General features: G+C 41.0%; 1 protein-coding gene across 1 annotated transcript; it reads left to right on the top strand.

Annotated features, from left to right (window-relative positions):
- Nucleotides 1-4,175: 4,175 nt before the first annotated feature.
- LOC140243946 (actin-binding protein WASF3-like) lies at nt 4,176-19,159 on the top strand. Its single transcript, XM_072323615.1, has 5 exons — nt 4,176-4,443; nt 13,230-13,383; nt 15,191-15,299; nt 16,668-17,358; nt 18,984-19,159. The coding sequence occupies exons 1-5, from the start codon at nt 4,176-4,178 to the stop codon at nt 19,157-19,159; spliced, it is 1,398 nt and encodes a 465-aa protein (XP_072179716.1).
- The last annotated feature ends 792 nt before the right edge of the window (nt 19,160-19,951 follow it).

Here is a 19,951-nt window from a genome sequence, read left to right on the forward strand (position 1 = left end):
AAATCTTGCGTCTTATACTTAAAGATCCCTACTATCAGATGCATTTGCCCCATATGGAGCATCGTATGCAACGGCAGAAATCACACACACACACACACACTGTAAATTTGTTAGCTGTGAACAAACCAGTATGCTCACATTTGATGGCCTGACGTTTATTTCCGCGATCGGATAGGAATGCAAAGTTTAGTTGTTACAGTTAGATTGTTTTCCTGTCATGTGAAGGAAGCTGTAAGTTATGAGCCGGAGAGTGGGTCATTGTTTATCATGTACATGTATATTTGTATTTATTAATAAATCTAGGGTAACTGTCTTTTTATGGCCCTCTCACGTTTCATGATGTATGTAGTTTCGCTGAGGTTCTGTGTTAGTAAATGTTGGCGTTTGTGTGAGAACAGATAGGGTGATAATTATGAAAAGAGAATGCAAGTGGAGGGGGTGTATATTATTACATGCGGTTGTGTTCAAGTTTAGCTTTAGTATAGAAATAACAATACATTGTTATTTCTTTATGTCTTGCCCTCGTTTAGAATTGTGTCAATATGGCATGAGAGAAAGAGCAAGAAAGAGAAATAGGGAGATGGGGGGGGGGGGGGTCTAAAATTTACATTGATTGAAAAATTGGTTTACCTGGATCATGTAGTGACAGAATTTTGGTTGTACATAATTGCGAGAACTTGCTTATAAACAACACTAGCAATGTATCAACTGTAAGGATGCATTTCGTGTTATTTTCAATGGAACCCGTTGCAGTCCGGGTTACAGTCACAGGCTTTCGTCAGCTCGTGGTTCCCAATAGAACCCACAGGTATCTAAAGAGGAAGAACAATAACAGTAAAATGTAGGTAGGGCCTACAGGGAAATACGTGGAGGGATAAAAAATTAATGAGGAGTAGAATTCACAATACGCAATGCGCAATAAACAATACACAGCTTGACAATGAGGGTATTCTGTTGTGGGAAGTATGACAAGATATTCTAAGAGGTGAAATTCAAGGCGCACAGACATGAATTGCTGATCACCCTCCGCCCCCCCCCCCCTGTACTTTTTTTGTTTTCGGTATGGGGAAAGCAAGAGAATAAAACGGCATCCAATTGTTATGAATACCTTATGATACAACTCGTTCATTGTTCGATATCTCAAGCGTTACCGATACTTAAATCAAGTGGTAGGAAGCGGAGTTTCTTGTAATGCATTCCAGTGTATCAAGTGCCCCGCTTCATCTTGACTAGCCTTTTGCGAAGGCATCAGCTCGCAATGATTTCTGGACTCGCACACAGCGGTCGGAGCTCGCTGCGCTCGATGTGGCTGTGCACATCCACAAATTATTGCGAGCTGCCTTTGCAAACGGCTACATCTTGACTGCAGTGTATACTACTAGGCCACAGAATGTGTTCATACTCGCGGAGTGTTCAAAGTCCACTAAACATGCTAAACCTGAGACTTCCTCTTCTCTCAGATTGAGCTACCAAACTGTTTTCGAGCCATATATTTTATGTCAACATGCCAAACAAGAGTGGGGGTGGGGGGGGGGGGGGTAGGGGAAGGAGTGGAATGAATATATGGCTTTAGAAAATATATATGTGGGAATTAAATGAAAAGTGCAGATTGAAATCGATTAGTTCGGGCAAACATTAAAGTCATGTACCACGTCTGTTCGATATTAGCTTAACTAAAGTACTTTCCAACATTGATAACCACACTTCTTTTCACATCATTCTTCGGAACTATTCATTTTGCTCTCCGTCCACGATCTTTGGTGCAAATTGTACATTCCATCACATGTATTTATGGCAAATTATGCCGGGCTTAGGTGTATTGTCCTCAAATCATAATATCTCGGACAGCCATGTCATTGACGGCAAGGTAAACGTGACATCGCCGTAACGTAACGAAGGACGGCGCCTTTGATGGGTTACTTCACGTATAAAGATTCTGACCAGGTTCCTGTTTCCCAAACTTCTCGTAAATGTTGGTCCTAATTATTCAGTTTTACTGTTTTGTTTTGATCTTGTATGTTCGTTTTTTTTTAATGTAATTTGTTGTATGCTTTCAGCATGACAAAACTACTTTCGCTTGTTGCAGACAACTCAACTATCACGGGTTCCAGAAGATAGTGTCAGAGAGAAGTCTACTTTCGATTTGCCGTACATTGTAACTCCCATCCCCTTTGGGTTTGTGCCAGTCCGATGCTCATAACGAGTGGACACTTCTGATATCAATATTGATATAGGCCTATAAATCGCCATATCAGGTGGGGCTTTATTACTTGGTAGTGTGTGTAGAGAATCAAAACCCCCTTGCTGTCAAAACTGCAATGACGGAAATGAAGCGGGGACCGCGGAACGTTGGTGAGTGTGTGTGTGTGTGTGTGGGGGGGGGGGCTGCTTTGGGCGGGGGGGGGGGGGAGGGAGGGTCGGTGGTTTGCCCATCCCGTCAGATCCAGAGGGGTAATTTTGCTGATTTTTGTGAAAAATCGAATCAACACCCTTCTTGCGGTCAAAAATGACAGTCATGGGTCAATGGTTACCCACAGCTTCGACGGGGCAGAATCTCTTAACAGAATCCTCGGAAAGTCAAAATTGTTTCCAGATTTTTCTTTCTATTTTTTTTTAATTGATAGCCAAAAGTGTGTTTGTGTGTGTGTGTTTGGGGGGGGGGGGGGCGAGCTGCAGCCACTCGATTCCGCGGCCCCTGTAAAGTGCATGTGAAGTTCAATGCATACCTAAATACTAATAGTTATTATTGGAAGAATTTCTACAATAGGGAAGTATGCCGCGTGTAGGTGGATTCACAACAGAATAGGAAGTCAACCGCGCTAAATAAATCGTCTTTAGCGAGGATCAGAGGACACACACACACAGCATAGAGGATACTGTGGTGGTACACTCACTCGCTGGCATCGGTTTGCAGGTATTATAAGAATATAATGCACTCACAGTGAGTAAATATCTTTTTACTGGTTTTGGGTACTGTCCTTCTTTGGCAACTCGTGAACTCTTTAATAGGCGAGCTCATCCTTGTTGACGTTCATTTCCACTATCCTGTTATTCTGAGGAAGTGCAGGTTCACGGCAGCCTTCGCTTATATACCGCAGCAAAGGAGCACAACACGATCAACAGACAGTGCTTTGGGAAGTACGCCCAGTCTTGGTAAATGAAGGTGAGTATAGTGATAATGTGAATGAATGCTGAAGTAGGATCATTTTGTATCACAACATCGCAAACTACGCCTTCCTTTTGCTATGCTTACATTGGTAACGCATATATACTATAGCGTATATACGTGTGTCTTTGCGCTTCAAGGTTCAGTGGACAGAGCAGCTGTTTTTGGGGAATATGATAGAAGCAATGTAGCATTATATCCAACACTCATCTTGTATGAAAATTTAACTCTTCATGATATTACTACCTTGACCGTCAAACGTAATAGCTCTATTACAAAGGAATCCAGAGGGGAAAAGATAAACAAACAAACCCGAAAACCATTTCTGTGTGAACAACTGAGCAAGGGGCATAAGAGTTTATCAAACCTTTTCCTGCTATATGTCTTGGCTCCTCTATCTCTCCTTTTTTTTTTCTTCTCACCAAGCCTGACCCTGTATCTGGTAGGTGTGCAAGTTTGTATGAAATGTTAGTGCCTGTCGTTACAATGATACAATAGTCTTCTTCGTAATGAGCAGTGGTATGAATAATATCAAAGGAAACTTCGCATGTCTGCTGAGCTTTTGTCCCGTTATACTGTTGCTGCTTGTATCCAAGTGTATATGAATGCAATGTCTTCCGTAAGTCCACCATCGAAAGCGATACTTCTCCCCATGTCAGAGGTAATGATTCCTTTGAGAGTTAATTATCATACTCCAAGTTAATGGCATCTCCGTCTCTCTCTCTCCATCTGTGACTAAAGACTGCAGGTTTGACAAGATGGTCAAAACATGAAGTGAAAGAGTGCTTTGATTTTTTATCCATAAGGCTATAAAGTATAATGTTGCACTCCTCACTCAGTTTCCTTTGGTTACGCTTATGGGCTGCTGATAGTGGTTACTTTCGATACTTCTTACTTATATACAGAGAGGACGCAGAATCTCTACGATTTCACCGAGATAGCTGCTTGACTATCGTTTATTGGGATCCGGGACTGGGATAAGTCAGAGATAGATAACTAGGGAGTCAAGATGCCGCTGATAAAGAGAGAGGTCGAGCCTGTCTTCGTAAGTCAGGTCGACATCGGAAAGGACATCGCCAACGAGCTCGAATGCGTCAGCAACTACACCCTGGCCAGCATCATCCGCCAGCTGGGCAACCTGAGCAAGCACGCCGAGGACATCTTCGGCGACTTGTTCCAAGAGTCGATGGCCATCTTGACCCGAGCCGACAACATTCAGAACCGCATGGACGCCATCAGCCGGGCCGTGAGCCAGATGGATCCACTCAAGGACACGGGTCAGTATACAATACTTTAAAAAGTAAATCCTGTCATGTGTTACTTTGTATTCATACTTTTCTTGGTCTATGTAGGTATTGACATACCACCATAACACGCACTACAGTTGTATAAACACAACGCCCGCACAGACACACACACACAGACACATGCACACACATATGCACACAATTACACGTCTTTCCATTTAGGCATTAAAATTCAAACCATATGAAACTATACATTGCATATATATATATATATATATATATATATATATATATATATATATATATATATTTATATATGAGAAGAAAATGATAATATATTATTATGTATGTATACGCATATGTTATATTTTGTATTTATGTAACATAATCCTGTCTACCTCTACACAATTTTCTCAATTATCTAGTTATTCATATCGCAGAGGATTTCTTTGTGACCTCGATGAATCTATCCACGTTCTTAGATTCCGTCAATAAGCTACGCATAATTGCTTTGATGCTGGTTCATCCAATCGGACATTGTTATACTCCATTATTATCAATAAAATTACGTTCGAGCCTATGCTTTCGTTACGTTTTCGTATATCCAGCTACTTGACATTATCTGCATTTCCGTTAGAGAAGCCCCTACTTCCCGACTTCTTTCAATTAGTATAGGAATAATGTCTGTATCCCGGAGAGACGAATCAATAATAAAATCCTCTTTATAGCCATTTTCTTCTCGTTACCATAATTCCGAGTCCATCATGGCAGTGTCGGCTCATTATGCGATATCAGCGACAATCTTCATGGACATGATCTTGATTCTGAGGAGCATACTTTGCCGTTGGATATAGAAACACAAATTCCACGTTTGCGGTCACACGCAATAAAATGCTAACGAGCAATTTTTTAATTGGTAATTTTTTCGAACTGTTTGATTTTAAGCTTTATTTGCTCTCTCTAAGTTCCTCGATTGCCTTTCAACTTCTTTCCCCCAAAGAAATTGCAGACTGAAAAAAGCTTTGGGGAAACAGTAAACGATAAAGGCAAAGCATTTTTGTCTTGATTTTCCTGATCCACCAGTAGGAGAAAGTTTCATGACATAAAAGAAAAGATCATCCATCATTGGTAATCAAATCGTCCATCACACACTTTATGATACAGAACCCAAACAACCGGCAAATGAAAAGTGTACCAGGGATGTGGCACCACAATATAAAACCAACATGTGATCAACCAACCAACCAAACAACCAATCAAGCAACCATTCAACCAATCAACCAACCAGCACACAAACAAGCAAGCAATCCAGTAGTGTCGGCACGGTAAGACTGGCAAAAGATCGAAAGAAATTTAAGATTGCGATCTTTAAGATCTCAAAGTTTGCCAGTGTGACTTCCAGAGAAACTTCCCACTCAAAATTAGGGATATTTCCCCCCTATGCCACCCCCGCCAAACTTCTCAATCTTTTGCCAGTCTGACCTAATGTACGCATCCGCCTGAGTGGTTATCCATGGAAGTTACTGAATTCCCCTATATCCTTCGATATCTATCATTCTATTTGTCGATCTCTCCCTTTAAATTTCTATATATCACTGCCATTCTTTCTAAATCTATCATTCTGCAGGTCTATTTTACTTGCTTGCCTCCCTTCCTTCCTTGTTCCCTATTTTTTTTTTTTTGTTTATCGTCAAATTCCTTTGCTCATTGGCAAAGTCTCAAAACTTTTAACTGCTTGGAATAGTCATCGTTGAGCTTGCCTCTGTGTGTGTGTGTGTGTGTGCGCGACGTGTGTGTGTGTGTGTGTTGGGGGTATTTTATTACGTGTCAAGCACTTTAGACTATTTAGCAGGAGAGGATCAATGTAGAGTAGAGGCATGTTTCACAAGTCGTAATTATGTCAAAATTGATATGCTCTTCAATTTTGATACAGCAGAAATATTAATTTACTGCCCATGAGGGATACCATAAATATGTAGGACAACGCGCGAAAGCTTCGACATGCCGTGAGAAGGCGACTTGTTATAACTTGGCTATTGGTGCCTTCTTTAGGACAAGAAGGCGACTAGAACCCTATTCAAGCTTGCTTTCTCATACAAGAGTTCTTCCTCAACAAAGCGCCAATCATACGATAAACGCGAGTTATAACACGTCACCTTCTTGCCCTGGGCAATGCTAATCGACGAGTTGGAGCAAATCGCTCTCTCACCAACACGCCCTGACCAAATCATCTTTGTGAATTACAACAAACTGCCTTCTGGCGTTCTCATTTTAGATTGGTCTCTTCTAGAAAAAAAAATGTGCCTAACAGACAAGTTTCAAAAAATTATGCTCTTGTTGTTAGTCCTATAAGAACTATCAGTGTATAGAGTAAGCAGTCGCAAACACGACGCAGTGTGTGACGGTATGGCACAAATAATCATGTTTATCAAGAAACGAGTTATAGCTGCAAATGCCAACCACAGGTAAAATGATTGCATTATAAATCACTGAAAAAAAATAGAGAAAGAGCTCTTCAGGAGCAGTATAATACAGAGATAATGTAATCACTTGATACTTCGACGCTGGTTTTTTTTTTCTGTTTTACTCCACTCGTTGAATGTTTCACGTATCACCACAAATCGTCGAAGCAGTCGCTTAGCACCTCCTTGGTTGAGGTACTATGTGAATACGGGTGATGTGTAAGTTGATATCGTAAAGTAACCATGGCTACTGCTTTATGCAAATCCGCATTTCTAAAATGCCATATAAATGCACGAACGCTACACGCAGATCAAGCGGAGGTGGACGAAATCGGCGGTCATTATTTTTATCAAGTAGACATGGTAGAATAGGAAGATGTTGCGTGTACATCATCCGATGACCTACCTTATTTCAACCCTCCAAAATTCTGTCCACTCTATATCACCCCTTATACTCTCTCGATTAAGAAAATAAGGAAAACGCGTCCATTTTTTTGTTAAAGTACAGGTGGGGCAATTAGTCTCGTCAGATAGAACCACGTGTAATAACGTCGCATTTTAAAGCGATGCGCAAACTTTGAAGGCAACCACCTAAAGTCACATTTTTCCTCAAATTAGATTTTCAAATTTCTGTTTCACGATTTACACGTACGGTTCCATTGATTTTATGTCGAAAAGAAGAACACTACCCACACCCATTGTTACTTCATGTCTTGAAGAGAACGATTTGTTTTACATCTCATTCGCATTGAGAAGATTGTGCTGCTTAATACTGACGATCATTTCTTATCTCTATCCGATAAATTCTGTGAGTACTTTGCAGTCAAACAATATCCGGGCGGTTTTCATAATGATACGAATTTATGGAACTTTAAGGGCTTCACATTATTGATATTGGTTACACGCGAATTTTAAAATAAGGCCTACTAGTACAATGTAGTATATTAGGTAATTATGATTTCACCTCAAACAAGTTTCCCACAAACTTGCTCAGTAATCATTACTAAAGATACTTCTTTGTCAAAATGAAATACAAAGATTGCTAATTGAGTTATTGAACTATCTTTGACAGCAAGTTACTACAGACTGGGTTACGTGACAAGGCTGACTTTAAAGGGATATGGTTCAAAGTTTCTAAATTTTTGACAAAAATTATTGCATGTTTTATCTATTCCTGTCTTATATTAACAATAAATGATATATTAATATATATTATATATATAATGAACTTATCTATTCATTACTATAGTTATTCATAATTGATATTTTCAATCAGTGATTTATATCAAAATTATTTATTCATTTATATCAGTTAAATTCAATGTCCTAGTTTCGATACTATACACCTCCTAAAACAATGTGGTTACGACCCTGTGGTACATAATTAATTTCACTTTAGCATTAAAAAAAAACCACTCTGGACATTTTACTTTGTTACTCATCATGGGCCATTCCATTATCAAATTACGTGATTATTCCTCTCGCTTCATTTTGCCAGTGCTCACAGGGAAAACAAATGTTCTGCGGTTAATAGAGCAGAGCGCTCGAAATTTAACATCGCGGCGACGGACAGCACACCTGTCCGTCTGCCGCCGTTGATGAGTTGAATCAAAATGTGATAATGTTGTCTGCAATAAAAGTCTAGACAATTTGCTCGGAATCCCATACAGACGTCATTGTCTTGATTAGAATGTGTCAGAATCTAATCGCTTGTCACTTTTCGCATGTCCGGAACGAGCCTTGAAGATAAAAATAATAAGGTCTTGCTTATCCAGGGTAGCCTTTTCAGAGTTGCCACTGTCAGACTGTTCGACCATAGGGCCCTGCCATTATTATTACCCTAGCGTTGCAAGGTACCCATTTATCGAGAGGGAGGTATCCATTTATCGAGAGGGACATGGTGGGTAAAAACATCTTGTCCTAGGACGATAAGCACTGGGTGGGAATCGATCCCGGATCCTCAGATTGGGAGTCGGGAGTCGTATCCACTATGCCACAGCCCCCCACAAGCGTCCCAAAGATACAAACAACAAGTAAACAACAACGGAATAAAATAAAACCCGACATATGACGGTAAATCTTCATACAATATAACTTTCAGACTAACAGTCTGCAGGAGAACCAAGTGTCCATGACATATACCACTACAGTTGTACGTGATAACTGTACCACCTCTCTACCAAAATGTGCCCGCTATTATATATACATGTAAAGGACGTTGAAGCACAACACACTTTGTTTTTATGCAGCATGACCCACATAATGATAATTGCGCATCTAAATTGAAGAGGGAGAGCAATTCACAATTGAGCAATTAAAAAACTCCCATGGGAAAGCGTGTCTTCGGGATCGTTCGAAGATACCGTACTTGTCTTTGAAGTATATGGTAGGTGTACTAAAAGGAATACGCTGCACAGGCTCGCGCGTTATTGACATGGACGAGGTCGGGGAAATTCCCCAAATCTCCCTTCGAGAATAAAATCAGATTATTAGGCCATGTATAGTATGGAGAGAAATGAAGTTCCGCAAAATGTTTTGGTGGTTGTACTTGTATGCAAAACAATATGAAGTTCACGAAGTGTTGAGGAAATTCAAGTTGACCTGATGAGAATTGCTGTACCCTGTTTTGTATATATATATATATATATATATATATATATATATATATATATATATATATATATATATATATATATATATCATATATATATATATTATATATATATATATACATATATATATATATATATATATACGTAAGTAGAGTGTGAACTGCAATATGGCTGACAGTGCTCAACTATATAGGAGCCCATGTAGTACAATATATAGTAGGATGGAAGGCGTTGCTTTATTAGTGACTTAGCTGGGCAGTCTGTTTCGGCCGAAGCCTCGTCAGCAACTAAATCAGTTTCTTGTTAAAGTACAGTGTAAGACATACGGCTCTGGTGCACTCAAGCAAGCAAACAAAAGATACAAAAGATACATGCACGTGGCTACTTAACAGCACAATAAAGTTGATAATGGCACTGGTACTGGGCTTAACGTAAGGCAGGGGTATTATGGTTACATGTCGATGCCGGGGGGGGGGGGGGGGGGGACGACAAACCAAGCTCTGCGAGGGAAAACTTTTTCTTAATATGTTTACATGTTGAAATGAGTTCTGTTCTTGAGTTAAGGATGGCTGGTTTCTTGGTCGTGATAATGTGGTATTTCTCCCATAGACACAGGTTGCAACGGTTTGTTTTGGGCGAGTATGGTTGGGCGTGCCTGACGATCCTCCATGTGAGTGAGTGGGGAGTGCCTTCATCCTTCAGTCCCCAAATGTATTTACTCAGTTCTGTCTGGTGTCTCTTTTCCCTGTTTGCGAAGCTTGCCTTGTGTGTAGCATATCTGGATTTGAAGGAGGTTGAGGTAAGGCCGATGTATACTTTCTCATCGTTTGGGGTCGCTACCTTCGCCTCGTATATGATGTTCCTGGCTGTGCATTTCCCAGGGATCGGGCAATCCTCCTTCTTTCTGAGTTCAGGAGTCCCTGGCTTGCTCTTGACTGTTGTTGGTTATTTTTTTGTTGTGTGCCTTTGTTATAGTGTGCATATTGTCCATGCAGCTGTAGCTTACTTTCAGAGTGTTCCTGTTGCATATCTTGCTGAGCTGATGTTCTTTAGGGAAGGGGTGCTCGACGAGGGCTAGGAACTTCCTCCCGATGTTTGTTTTAACATGTCTGCTGAACGGGGGGTTGAACCACGTTATGTTTCGTTTCCTTTGGTGTTGTTTTTCTTTTCTGCAGCTGTTGGTCTCTTTGGGAGTGTACGTCAATGTTGTTTGGTGTCCGGCCTCGTGGAGTGCGTTCTCGTAGTCTGGTTTGGTGCTGTTGAAGATTTCCTCGTTGCTGGAGATGTTGGATAGGCGCGTCTGGATGGACTGTGGTATTCTCTTGGTGACGGTGGGTGGATGGTTGGATTCTGTATGCACGTATAGGTGTGAGTCCCCTGGCTTCGAGTACGGTTTGAATTCCTTCTTGGTGAGGTCGAATGTGACATCGAGGAAGTCGACGATGGTGTTATTTGCACTGGCCGTTATCTGTTACCCAAACTCTTTGAATTTTTCGCAGAGCATCTTTTTGGTGTTCTCGGCTGCTCTGCGGGGTTTGTGGATAATGGCAAGACCATCATCTCGGTAGAGCCCGATGTTTTCTTTGGGGATTGTGGAGCCGATTTCTCCTAGTATGTATGCACCCACAAGTTCGCATGTTTCAGCTCCATCGTATGAGCCCATCGTGACATCGAAGAGGTCATCCGCGTTTGCTTTTTGCCAAGGCTCGTTGTCATGGAAAAGGAGGGTGTTCTTGGCGTGGAAGATGATCTCTTCTTCCGCTGGCGTAATCGTGGTGAATGTTTTTGCGTATTTGATGGCTTTGTTGAGCAGTTTCCTGTCAATGGATGGGTAGAAATTGACTACGTCGAACGAAAGGAATGTGGAGTTTTGCCTTGTCGGGGTACCCTTGAACCAGTTGATGACTGCGGTGGTGTTTTTCCATTGGTTGACCTTCGTCGCTTCCAGGACCTTGTCATTGATTCTCTCCAGCACTGTCTTCGATATGATGCCGATTTCACTCTTGCTTGGGTTGATGAGCCTGCATGTAGGGTGATTCCGGAAATTGTCGTTGTGGTCTTTCAGTGTGATGTATGCTTGCTTCGGGGCTAGTACCTGGATCCTGTCGGAAAGCTCTAGATTTTCGGCGATCCTTTTGGCCTCTACATTCGTGCTGTGCTCTGTTTGGTGGTTTGACCTCCTGTATGTAGTTGTGACATTATCTCTCATCAACTTGTTGTATTCTCTGGGAGTGACTGAGTAGTAGTTGTTTGTTTTGTCGGCAGGCACCAAGATGTTTTTTCTCGCTGCGTATCCTTCTCAGGTCCTCCTTTAGTTTGTTCTGGAATGGTGAGTTGACGTTGCGGAATTTGACATCTTCGATCAGTTTGAGCAAGTTATCTTCGAAGGGTTTCAGCTAAGGGACAGATGGAGGGGACTTTTGGCTTCTGAATCCGTAAGTTTCTCTGCGGTCGGTCTTTGAGTCTTGGTTTAAGAAGAAGAATGCTCGCCATCGTAGTTGTTTTATGAAGTCCTCGACTTTCTGTATCAGTCTCTTAATGTATTCGCTATTAGGCGGCACTGGTATGTTCTTCGTGCTGTACTTGAAGCAAAACTTTTCCATCCTCAGGTTGCAGATTAGAGTGCTCGACGGAGGGAGCGGTTATACGTAAGTAGAGTGTGAACTGCAATATGGCTGACAGTGCTCAACTATATAGGAGCCCATGTAGTACAATATATAGTAGGATGGAAGGCGTTGCTCTATTAGTGACTTAGCTGGACAGTCTGTTTCGGCCGAAGCCTCGTCAGCAAGCTCAGCAAGATATGCAACAGGAACACTCTGAAAGTAAGCTACAGCTGCATGGACAATATGCACACTATAACAAAGGCACACAACAAAAAATAACCAACAACAGTCAAGAGCAAGCCAGGGACTCCTGCAACTGCAGAAAGAAGGAGGATTGCCCGATCCCTGGGAAATGCACAGCCAGGAACATCATATACGAGGCGAAGGTAGCGACCCCAAACGATGAGAAAGTATACATCGGCCTTACCTCAACCTCCTTCAAATCCAGATATGCTACACACAAGGCAAGCTTCGCAAACAGGGAAAAGAGACACCAGACGGAACTGAGTAAATACATTTGGGGACTGAAGGATGAAGGCACTCCCTACTCACTCACATGGAGGATCGTCAGGCACGCCCAACCATACTCGCCCAAAACAAACCGTTGCAACCTGTGTCTATGGGAGAAATACCACATCATCACGACCAAGAAACCAGCCATCCTTAACTCAAGAACAGAACTCATTTCAACATGTAAACATAAGAAAAAGTTTTCCCTCGCAGAGCTTGGTTTGTCCCCCCCCCCCCCCGGCATCCACATGTAACCATATTACCCCTGCCTTACGTTAAGCCCAGTACCAGTGTCATTATCAACTTTATTGTGTTGTTAAGTAGCCACTTGCATGTATCTTTTGTATCTTTTGTTTGCTTGCTTGAGTGCACCAGAGCCGTATGTCTTACACTGTACTTTAACAAGAAACTGATTTAGTTGCTGACGAGGCTTCGGCCGAAACAGACTGCCCAGCTAAGTCACTAATAAAGCAACGCCTTCCATCCTACTATATATTGTACTGTATATATATATATATATATATATATATATATATATATATATTGCATTAATATCTTTGGTACATATAAGTTAGCAGTATTTTTTTTTCAACACCATATTTTCCTCTGTCTTTTTTCATTTGCAGTATCAATGCGAGACATCAACACCCGGATAAACTTCAAGAGTGGTCTCATCATGGATACCAAGGTCGTGTCCTCGCCCACCATGCCGTCAGCCATGAAGGAGACGTACGAGCGATGCCAGAAGCCGCCACCTCTCAACCTTCTCAGCAAATACAGGTATAGACCCTACATACGAGTATATCTATCTATATGTATATAATATAAACAACATACAATATGAATATATCTTTGAATATATCTATGAATATGATTCATACTTTCTCAAAGATCGCACATCCTGAATTCACCGGGGATGGGGTTTGCAGGAAACCAGATGGAAACGGAGGGAAGGGAAAAGGCACATAAAAAACGATGTGTTGACATTCCGAACCTTTTCCGGAATCACACTGACAGGCAAAAATCAAAAACAAAATACCATCAAAACCCACACAAAACATGAAAACAAAAACAAGCACACACATATTTCACATTCAAACACGATTAACACTCACACTTGGCAGACACTCCCCTGAATATACACGCGTGTAATAAAAAGAAAAGAAAAAAAAACCACACGAAATTTTTCCTTTTCCTTTGAATAATAGGTACAAAATAGAACAGAACAAATAGAACAGAACAAAGCAAAGAAGGACTCCCTAATTGTTCATGAGACACGTTTTATAGTGAGATATGAATTGATCACATAGAACTCTGGAAACTGTAGTAACCTTACCCCCTTCACAGACAAAATTCAGAAGTTTCTTTATCTTGTGGTATGAGTTTTTTTTTTTTGTGTGTGTCTCCCTATGTGCATTGAGTCAGCAGTTGCAATCTTACAAATTTCGTTTGTACAGAGGGAGACAAATTGCAGAAAACTCATGTCACATGTCTTCGCCCCTCTACCTAATGATCTCTTACCTTTGTCTTATTTAATGGTTTTGTTTGTTTGTTTGTTTGTTTGTGTTTTCAACCAATATTAAAGCTACCAGTAGCGGCGATACCATATACCTCATATCATTTTCAGAATGGAAATCTTGTCAAGACAATGCTTTTGATTAATGGTAGTGTGGAACTTGAGTCACAGCTGAATTTGATTAACGCGTAATTACGCGCGATGACCCTGCCACCATGAATACCCCAATATTGCCGGTAGAGGCATCAGAGGTAGGCCTATTTCAAACATCTTCTCCAATGATGTGAGCACCAGAAGAGGTTCGAACACTCCAGTCCTCTTAATCCATAATGTAGGGGGGATTTTCCACCTTCAATTAGTCTTTTCGCTCCCGCTCAGTTGATGAGGCAGAACCGAATCAGATAATGAGAGATGATTTATAAGTCGAGATTTATATTACGAGATACAATTAATCAGTGGATTATAATCGTTTCTATCGTATTTTTAGCTTTCAGTCCCTTCTCGCAATCAACTGAACTGAAATTGAACCCACAGAAAAGATAAGACCGGACTACTCTAATACTCATTGCAGTGCTAACCGAGTAATGCGTGCAGAACTGCAGCAGTGATTAGTGACAACTCAGGCAAGATTGGCACTGCCTTACGACAAGACTGAAACTTTTCAGACAAAATGAAATGAGCGCAATGTTTTGAGGAGATTGTTGTAGAAATAAAGCGATTTGACCCGAGATGACCCCTCTGAGAGAGAGAAACAGACAGAGAGAGAGAGAGAGACAGAGAGGAAGAGAAAGACAGAAAGACAGAAAGACAGAAAGACAGACAGAGAAAAGAAAGCCGCTCCACAATATTCGAGCTGTAACATGACAACAACTATTGTTTCTCACCACACTCTATACGATAAGAAATTCTTGCCGGTAAAATATGCACATAGATAGGATGAAACAGGATGAACTCTGTCATAGTACTAACAAAAAGGTAAATTCATGCAACTGCAGCTGTATATGAATGAAATAATGCAATTTCACATAGAAACCATACCTTTTTAATTGCTTTTCTTCTTCTGAATTGCAGAGAGGATGACAAAGATGCGATGAAGTTTTACACCGATCCCAAGTTCTTCTTCGAGCGATGGTTGACTGAACAGAAGAAAGACATCATGAAGAAGAAGAAAAAGCGAATGGTAAATTATTTGTTTTGCCGGATACTGCGAACTTGTGAAGTTCCTTACGAGAATTAATCATGAATGCAACTTCTATGTACATTTCTTTTATTTCAACATCAGGGGGGTGTTTCATCAACGAGTTCGTCGGAGGTTTTCACCGACAATTTTGGTATCAGCCAATCAGACGCAAGGATTTCAGTAGCTTTTAACAGTTGTCAGTGTAAATCACTGACAAAAAGTTTCATGAAACGGTCCCCAGATGAAAAAAAAGAATGTAAGGCATTCGCTACTTAGAAGGCGCGGAATGCGAACAACTTTGACAGTACAACACACACAGAGCACACATACACACGCAAAAACACAAACCAAACATCTTCTTGAAGAATCCCCCTTTAATAGTTATCATCAAAATACCACACATTTATCATTTATCATTTATCTTTAAAAATATTGAATCAATCTAAATACAAATTCAGGGTATGAAACTATAACTCATTGCCCTCATCTTACAGAAAACCCCATTCGATTTGCTTTAGTGGTCAAAGAGAATGAGGAATTTTGTAGAGGATGTCAGGAATCTCTTCCCTCCAAGTTCTGTCTATTGTATTCACACCCAAGATCACCGAAGTGCTAAACGTGAAAGAATAAGACTCATGGCATTCTTTACAACAATCCACATTTCTCTGTGACCGCTTAACCAAATCGAATAGGGATTTCTGCCAAATAAAGCGGTCACAGAGAAATGTGGATTGTTGTAAAGAATGTCATGAATCTGATTCTTCCACGTTTAGCACTTCGATGATCTTGTGTGTGAATACAATAGACAGAACTTGGAGGGAAGAGATTCCCGACATCCTCTACAAAATTCCTCATTTCTCTTTGACCTCTGAAGCAAATCGAATGGGGTTTTCTGTAAGATGTGGGCAATGAGTTATAGTTTCATACCCTGAATATGTATTTAGATTGATTCAATATTTTTAAAGATATCATTGCGGAGGGTCCCGTTGTAATTTTTTTGGGGACATGCTGTATATATATATATATATATATACAGGGTTCGACATTAGCGGCGGTCCGGGCAACTAAAAATTGATGGCAGGACGACAAAAAATCTCAAAAAAGGTTGTTTTTCGGTGGCCACCAAAATTTGAAATTTGAAGATATCACTGGCTCGAACGGGACACCATGAGGAAAAAAAGTTCGTGTCGAGCCTGATATGTTGTGCATAATATATACATTATATTTGCATATAACGTCATGGACAGTGTCTGCAATTATTTACTGACAATTAACAATGGAATGATTAGGTGCCTTTGGAAACTCTCTTAAAGAAAAGTGCATTGAAGTATAATACGTGCTGTCTTTGTTCTTTTATGACTTGAACAGAAAAGGCCGGTGTCAAACATTGGTAAAGGTCCGACAAAAGTTGTGAAAACGCGGAAAGTCGGGAAAGGTCGCGGAAAGGAGCTCGATGACATTGACAGGGAGAGGCAGGAACGCCCGAAGTCAACACGCCGTAGGCAATCATCTCAGGATACGGCCGGTAATCACGAAGAGCAGGCTGACCAGCAGCCGCAAGATGCCTCCAAACCTTTGGAAAACGGAGAGATCGCAGAACGACCACTAGAAGAAGATCCACTACCGCCTCCACCACTTGAGCCACCAATAGGAGACGGCGGTGACTTCAGCGCACCCTCATCACCTATGGATGCATTCCCCGGCGAGCTGCCCATGCCTCCTCCTCCCCCATCCGAAGACCTGTTGCCTCCACCTCCTTCAGACCCTTTAGACGCACTATATTCCGACATGGACTCCTTAATGGACGACGCGCAGGCATTTCCACAGCCACCATCCTCTTCGTTGCCTGGCAACGTTCCTCCGCCTCCGCCTCCTCCTCCAGGCTTGCCTCCAGGCTTGCCTCCACCCAACCAAAGGGCGGGCCCCGCCCCTCCTGCACCTCCTCCCATTCCGGCCTTCATCCCCAACCCTGTGCACATGGATCGCACCTCGAAAATCCCCGAGCCCATTACGGTAGTCCAAGACACGCGAGACGACCTCCTTTCGGCCATCAAACAGGGCAAGTGTAAAACGAGGCAAAGAAATCTGAAACGGCGTCCTCCCATTGAATCTGATTACTCGGGCGCACGTTACGAGCTCAACACCCACGAGTCATACAGCCCACGAGCTAGACACTATGGCCCGAATTCACGAAGGTGGTACAAATGAAACCATGGTTTAAACCATGGACAAAAACCATGGAGCGCCAAGTGTCGCACGGAATATTTCGTTACGAAATTGGTCATTTCGTCGACAAAATGACCGTTTCGTTAACGAAATTATCATTTCGGGGACGAAATGTTCATTATAGTTACAAAATGTTGTTATTTCGTTACAAAATAATAATTTCGCCGATCATTGGTCTCTTTTAATTACTGTCTAGTTAGTGGGCCTGTGTTACTTTACAGTGTCTAGCTCGTTGGCTTTATGACTCATTATGTGCCGAGCTCATGGGTGAACCTGATTACTCATGAGACCTTGTCTTTTCGAGGACTGGTTCAAATATGAATGTCGATTTTGTGTTTTTTTCTATAACATTGGCGGTCCATAATGCTTTAGACTTTAATAGCTTCCGTAGCAGAATGAGCTGTACTATTAAAAGTCGAGTTTCTTTTTTTTTTCCACGCGATTTGACTTCTTTGTCCATCAATGAGGTAGTTCGGCAGATGAAATGAGAAAATAACTTTGTAGTAACAGAAGAGCTAGTTAGAATGAAACCGATGCCATCTGAAGTACGATCTCTTGGAAATAATATACTTCTTTTGTTTCTCTTTCTCTCTCTCTCTAAATGATATCTTATTTAGTTCTTGATCAGATCATAGTTTTCATTGATGTAATCACAGTTGAAAAAAAAACATGACTTTGGTGATTATATATTCACATTTCGGAGATGATTATCCACAGTCAAAACAAAAATGACATTGAAATGAAATAATATTCAAGATGGGCAACTTCTGTAGTGACCGGGGGATAATGTACTTTAATTGAAGCATTTAGATTTTGTTTCAGACGCTACGTCATATTGTGTGGATTGGTGAATCAAAACTCAAATTTGTACGTGATCACACTCACCTTCATGCTCCAAGCAGAAGCAGAAGAAGACGAAGAAGAAGAAGAAGAAGAAGGGGAAGAGGAAGAAGAAGAAGAAGAAGAAGAAGAAGAAGAAGAAGAAGAAGATGAAGACATCTTCAAGTTTCAAGAAAAGGCTGGCATCTTTTATGCGGGATATATCTTATAAACAACATGGACCAAATTTAAGTTCCTGAATTTCCACGAATTACTTCCTTTCTGGTGAAGACATAATGTCTCCATTGTACAATTTTAAAATATTGCTCGAATACTTTGAAGACAGCGAAATGAGCAAAGCCGTGAAACTACACTCGCTTTCCCCCCTAGTAGTATGAATAAAACTGCATATCGACCACAAAATATCTATAAAGTGCTGAAAAAAATCCATGACACCTGTTTCATATCGCCAACCTCAGGAATCCGTTATTTCCTCCACAATCTTTACTTTAATATTTTTATGTTATTTATTCATATTGCAATATTTACGATTTTTAAGGTTTGAAAAATTGACAGCTATGACGTTATATAAACATTGCTTGCTACTTTCTGTATCATTATTGTTCTCATTATTCACAGGGATGAAGCTACGAAAGGTGGACGTCAACGTCGAGAAGCAGCGGGCGGCTGAACCGGAAGCGAACAGCGTCGAGGCCATCCTGAGACGCCGTATCGCCATGGAGGTGAGCTCGGACGAGGAGACTAGCAGTACGTTTTCGAGCGACGACAGCGCGTGGGAAGACGAGGAGGACTAAACGACCATCGTCTTCGACAGCTTCTGCGACATCACCCTCGACGTCGCATTCGACATCGTCTGCCACATCGACGAAATTGCCTACTTCCATGGCATGAACAGCGTCTTATGCCTCTGACTTTACAGTCATTTGTCCTAGATATACAGTATTGCCTTCAAGAAAGTGCCCTCATTAGTGAAACTTTTACACTGATCGGCTTCAAACCAGATAGAGAAAGTATATAAGATAAGTACTACGAAATACCGGAGCAGTAGCCTCTACTATTACACTTATACTAAGAAGTAATGAGATAGATGTTACCTGAGATTACTAGCCAATATTATTGGTTTTAGAAATATCAACTTCCATCACTTAGAAAAAGAAAAGAACGGCGAGATCAGTAGATGCTGCAATAATTGTAGAAGAGCACCAAGAACAACTTATAGTCGTCTACAATCATATGGACACGGGAAACGTTGTTCCAAAACAGATTATCATCTATGAACTGTTATAAAGAAAGGAATTGCTCTTTCTATACGACATAAGAAGAAAAAAGAAATGGTAATTTCCACGATGGATAGAAGGATGTTTCCCGATGATGATTTCTACACAAGCGTTAAAACGGAGATTTGAATATACATCTGTTCAGATGAGAATACAGTTATTGACCCGCACTAAAAATCAAGATCAAAAGGTAAAGAAAGAGATACGATGCAAAACAAGATATAAAATTGATCGAGTATTCTTCTGTCATTTTCTACTCCCGTATTACACATAATACACAAATACACATACTTATTTCATCCTATTTCC

Source organism: Diadema setosum, chromosome 20 (genome assembly GCF_964275005.1).
Source record: "Diadema setosum chromosome 20, eeDiaSeto1, whole genome shotgun sequence".
Classification (NCBI taxonomy): Eukaryota; Metazoa; Echinodermata; class Echinoidea; order Diadematoida; family Diadematidae; genus Diadema; species Diadema setosum.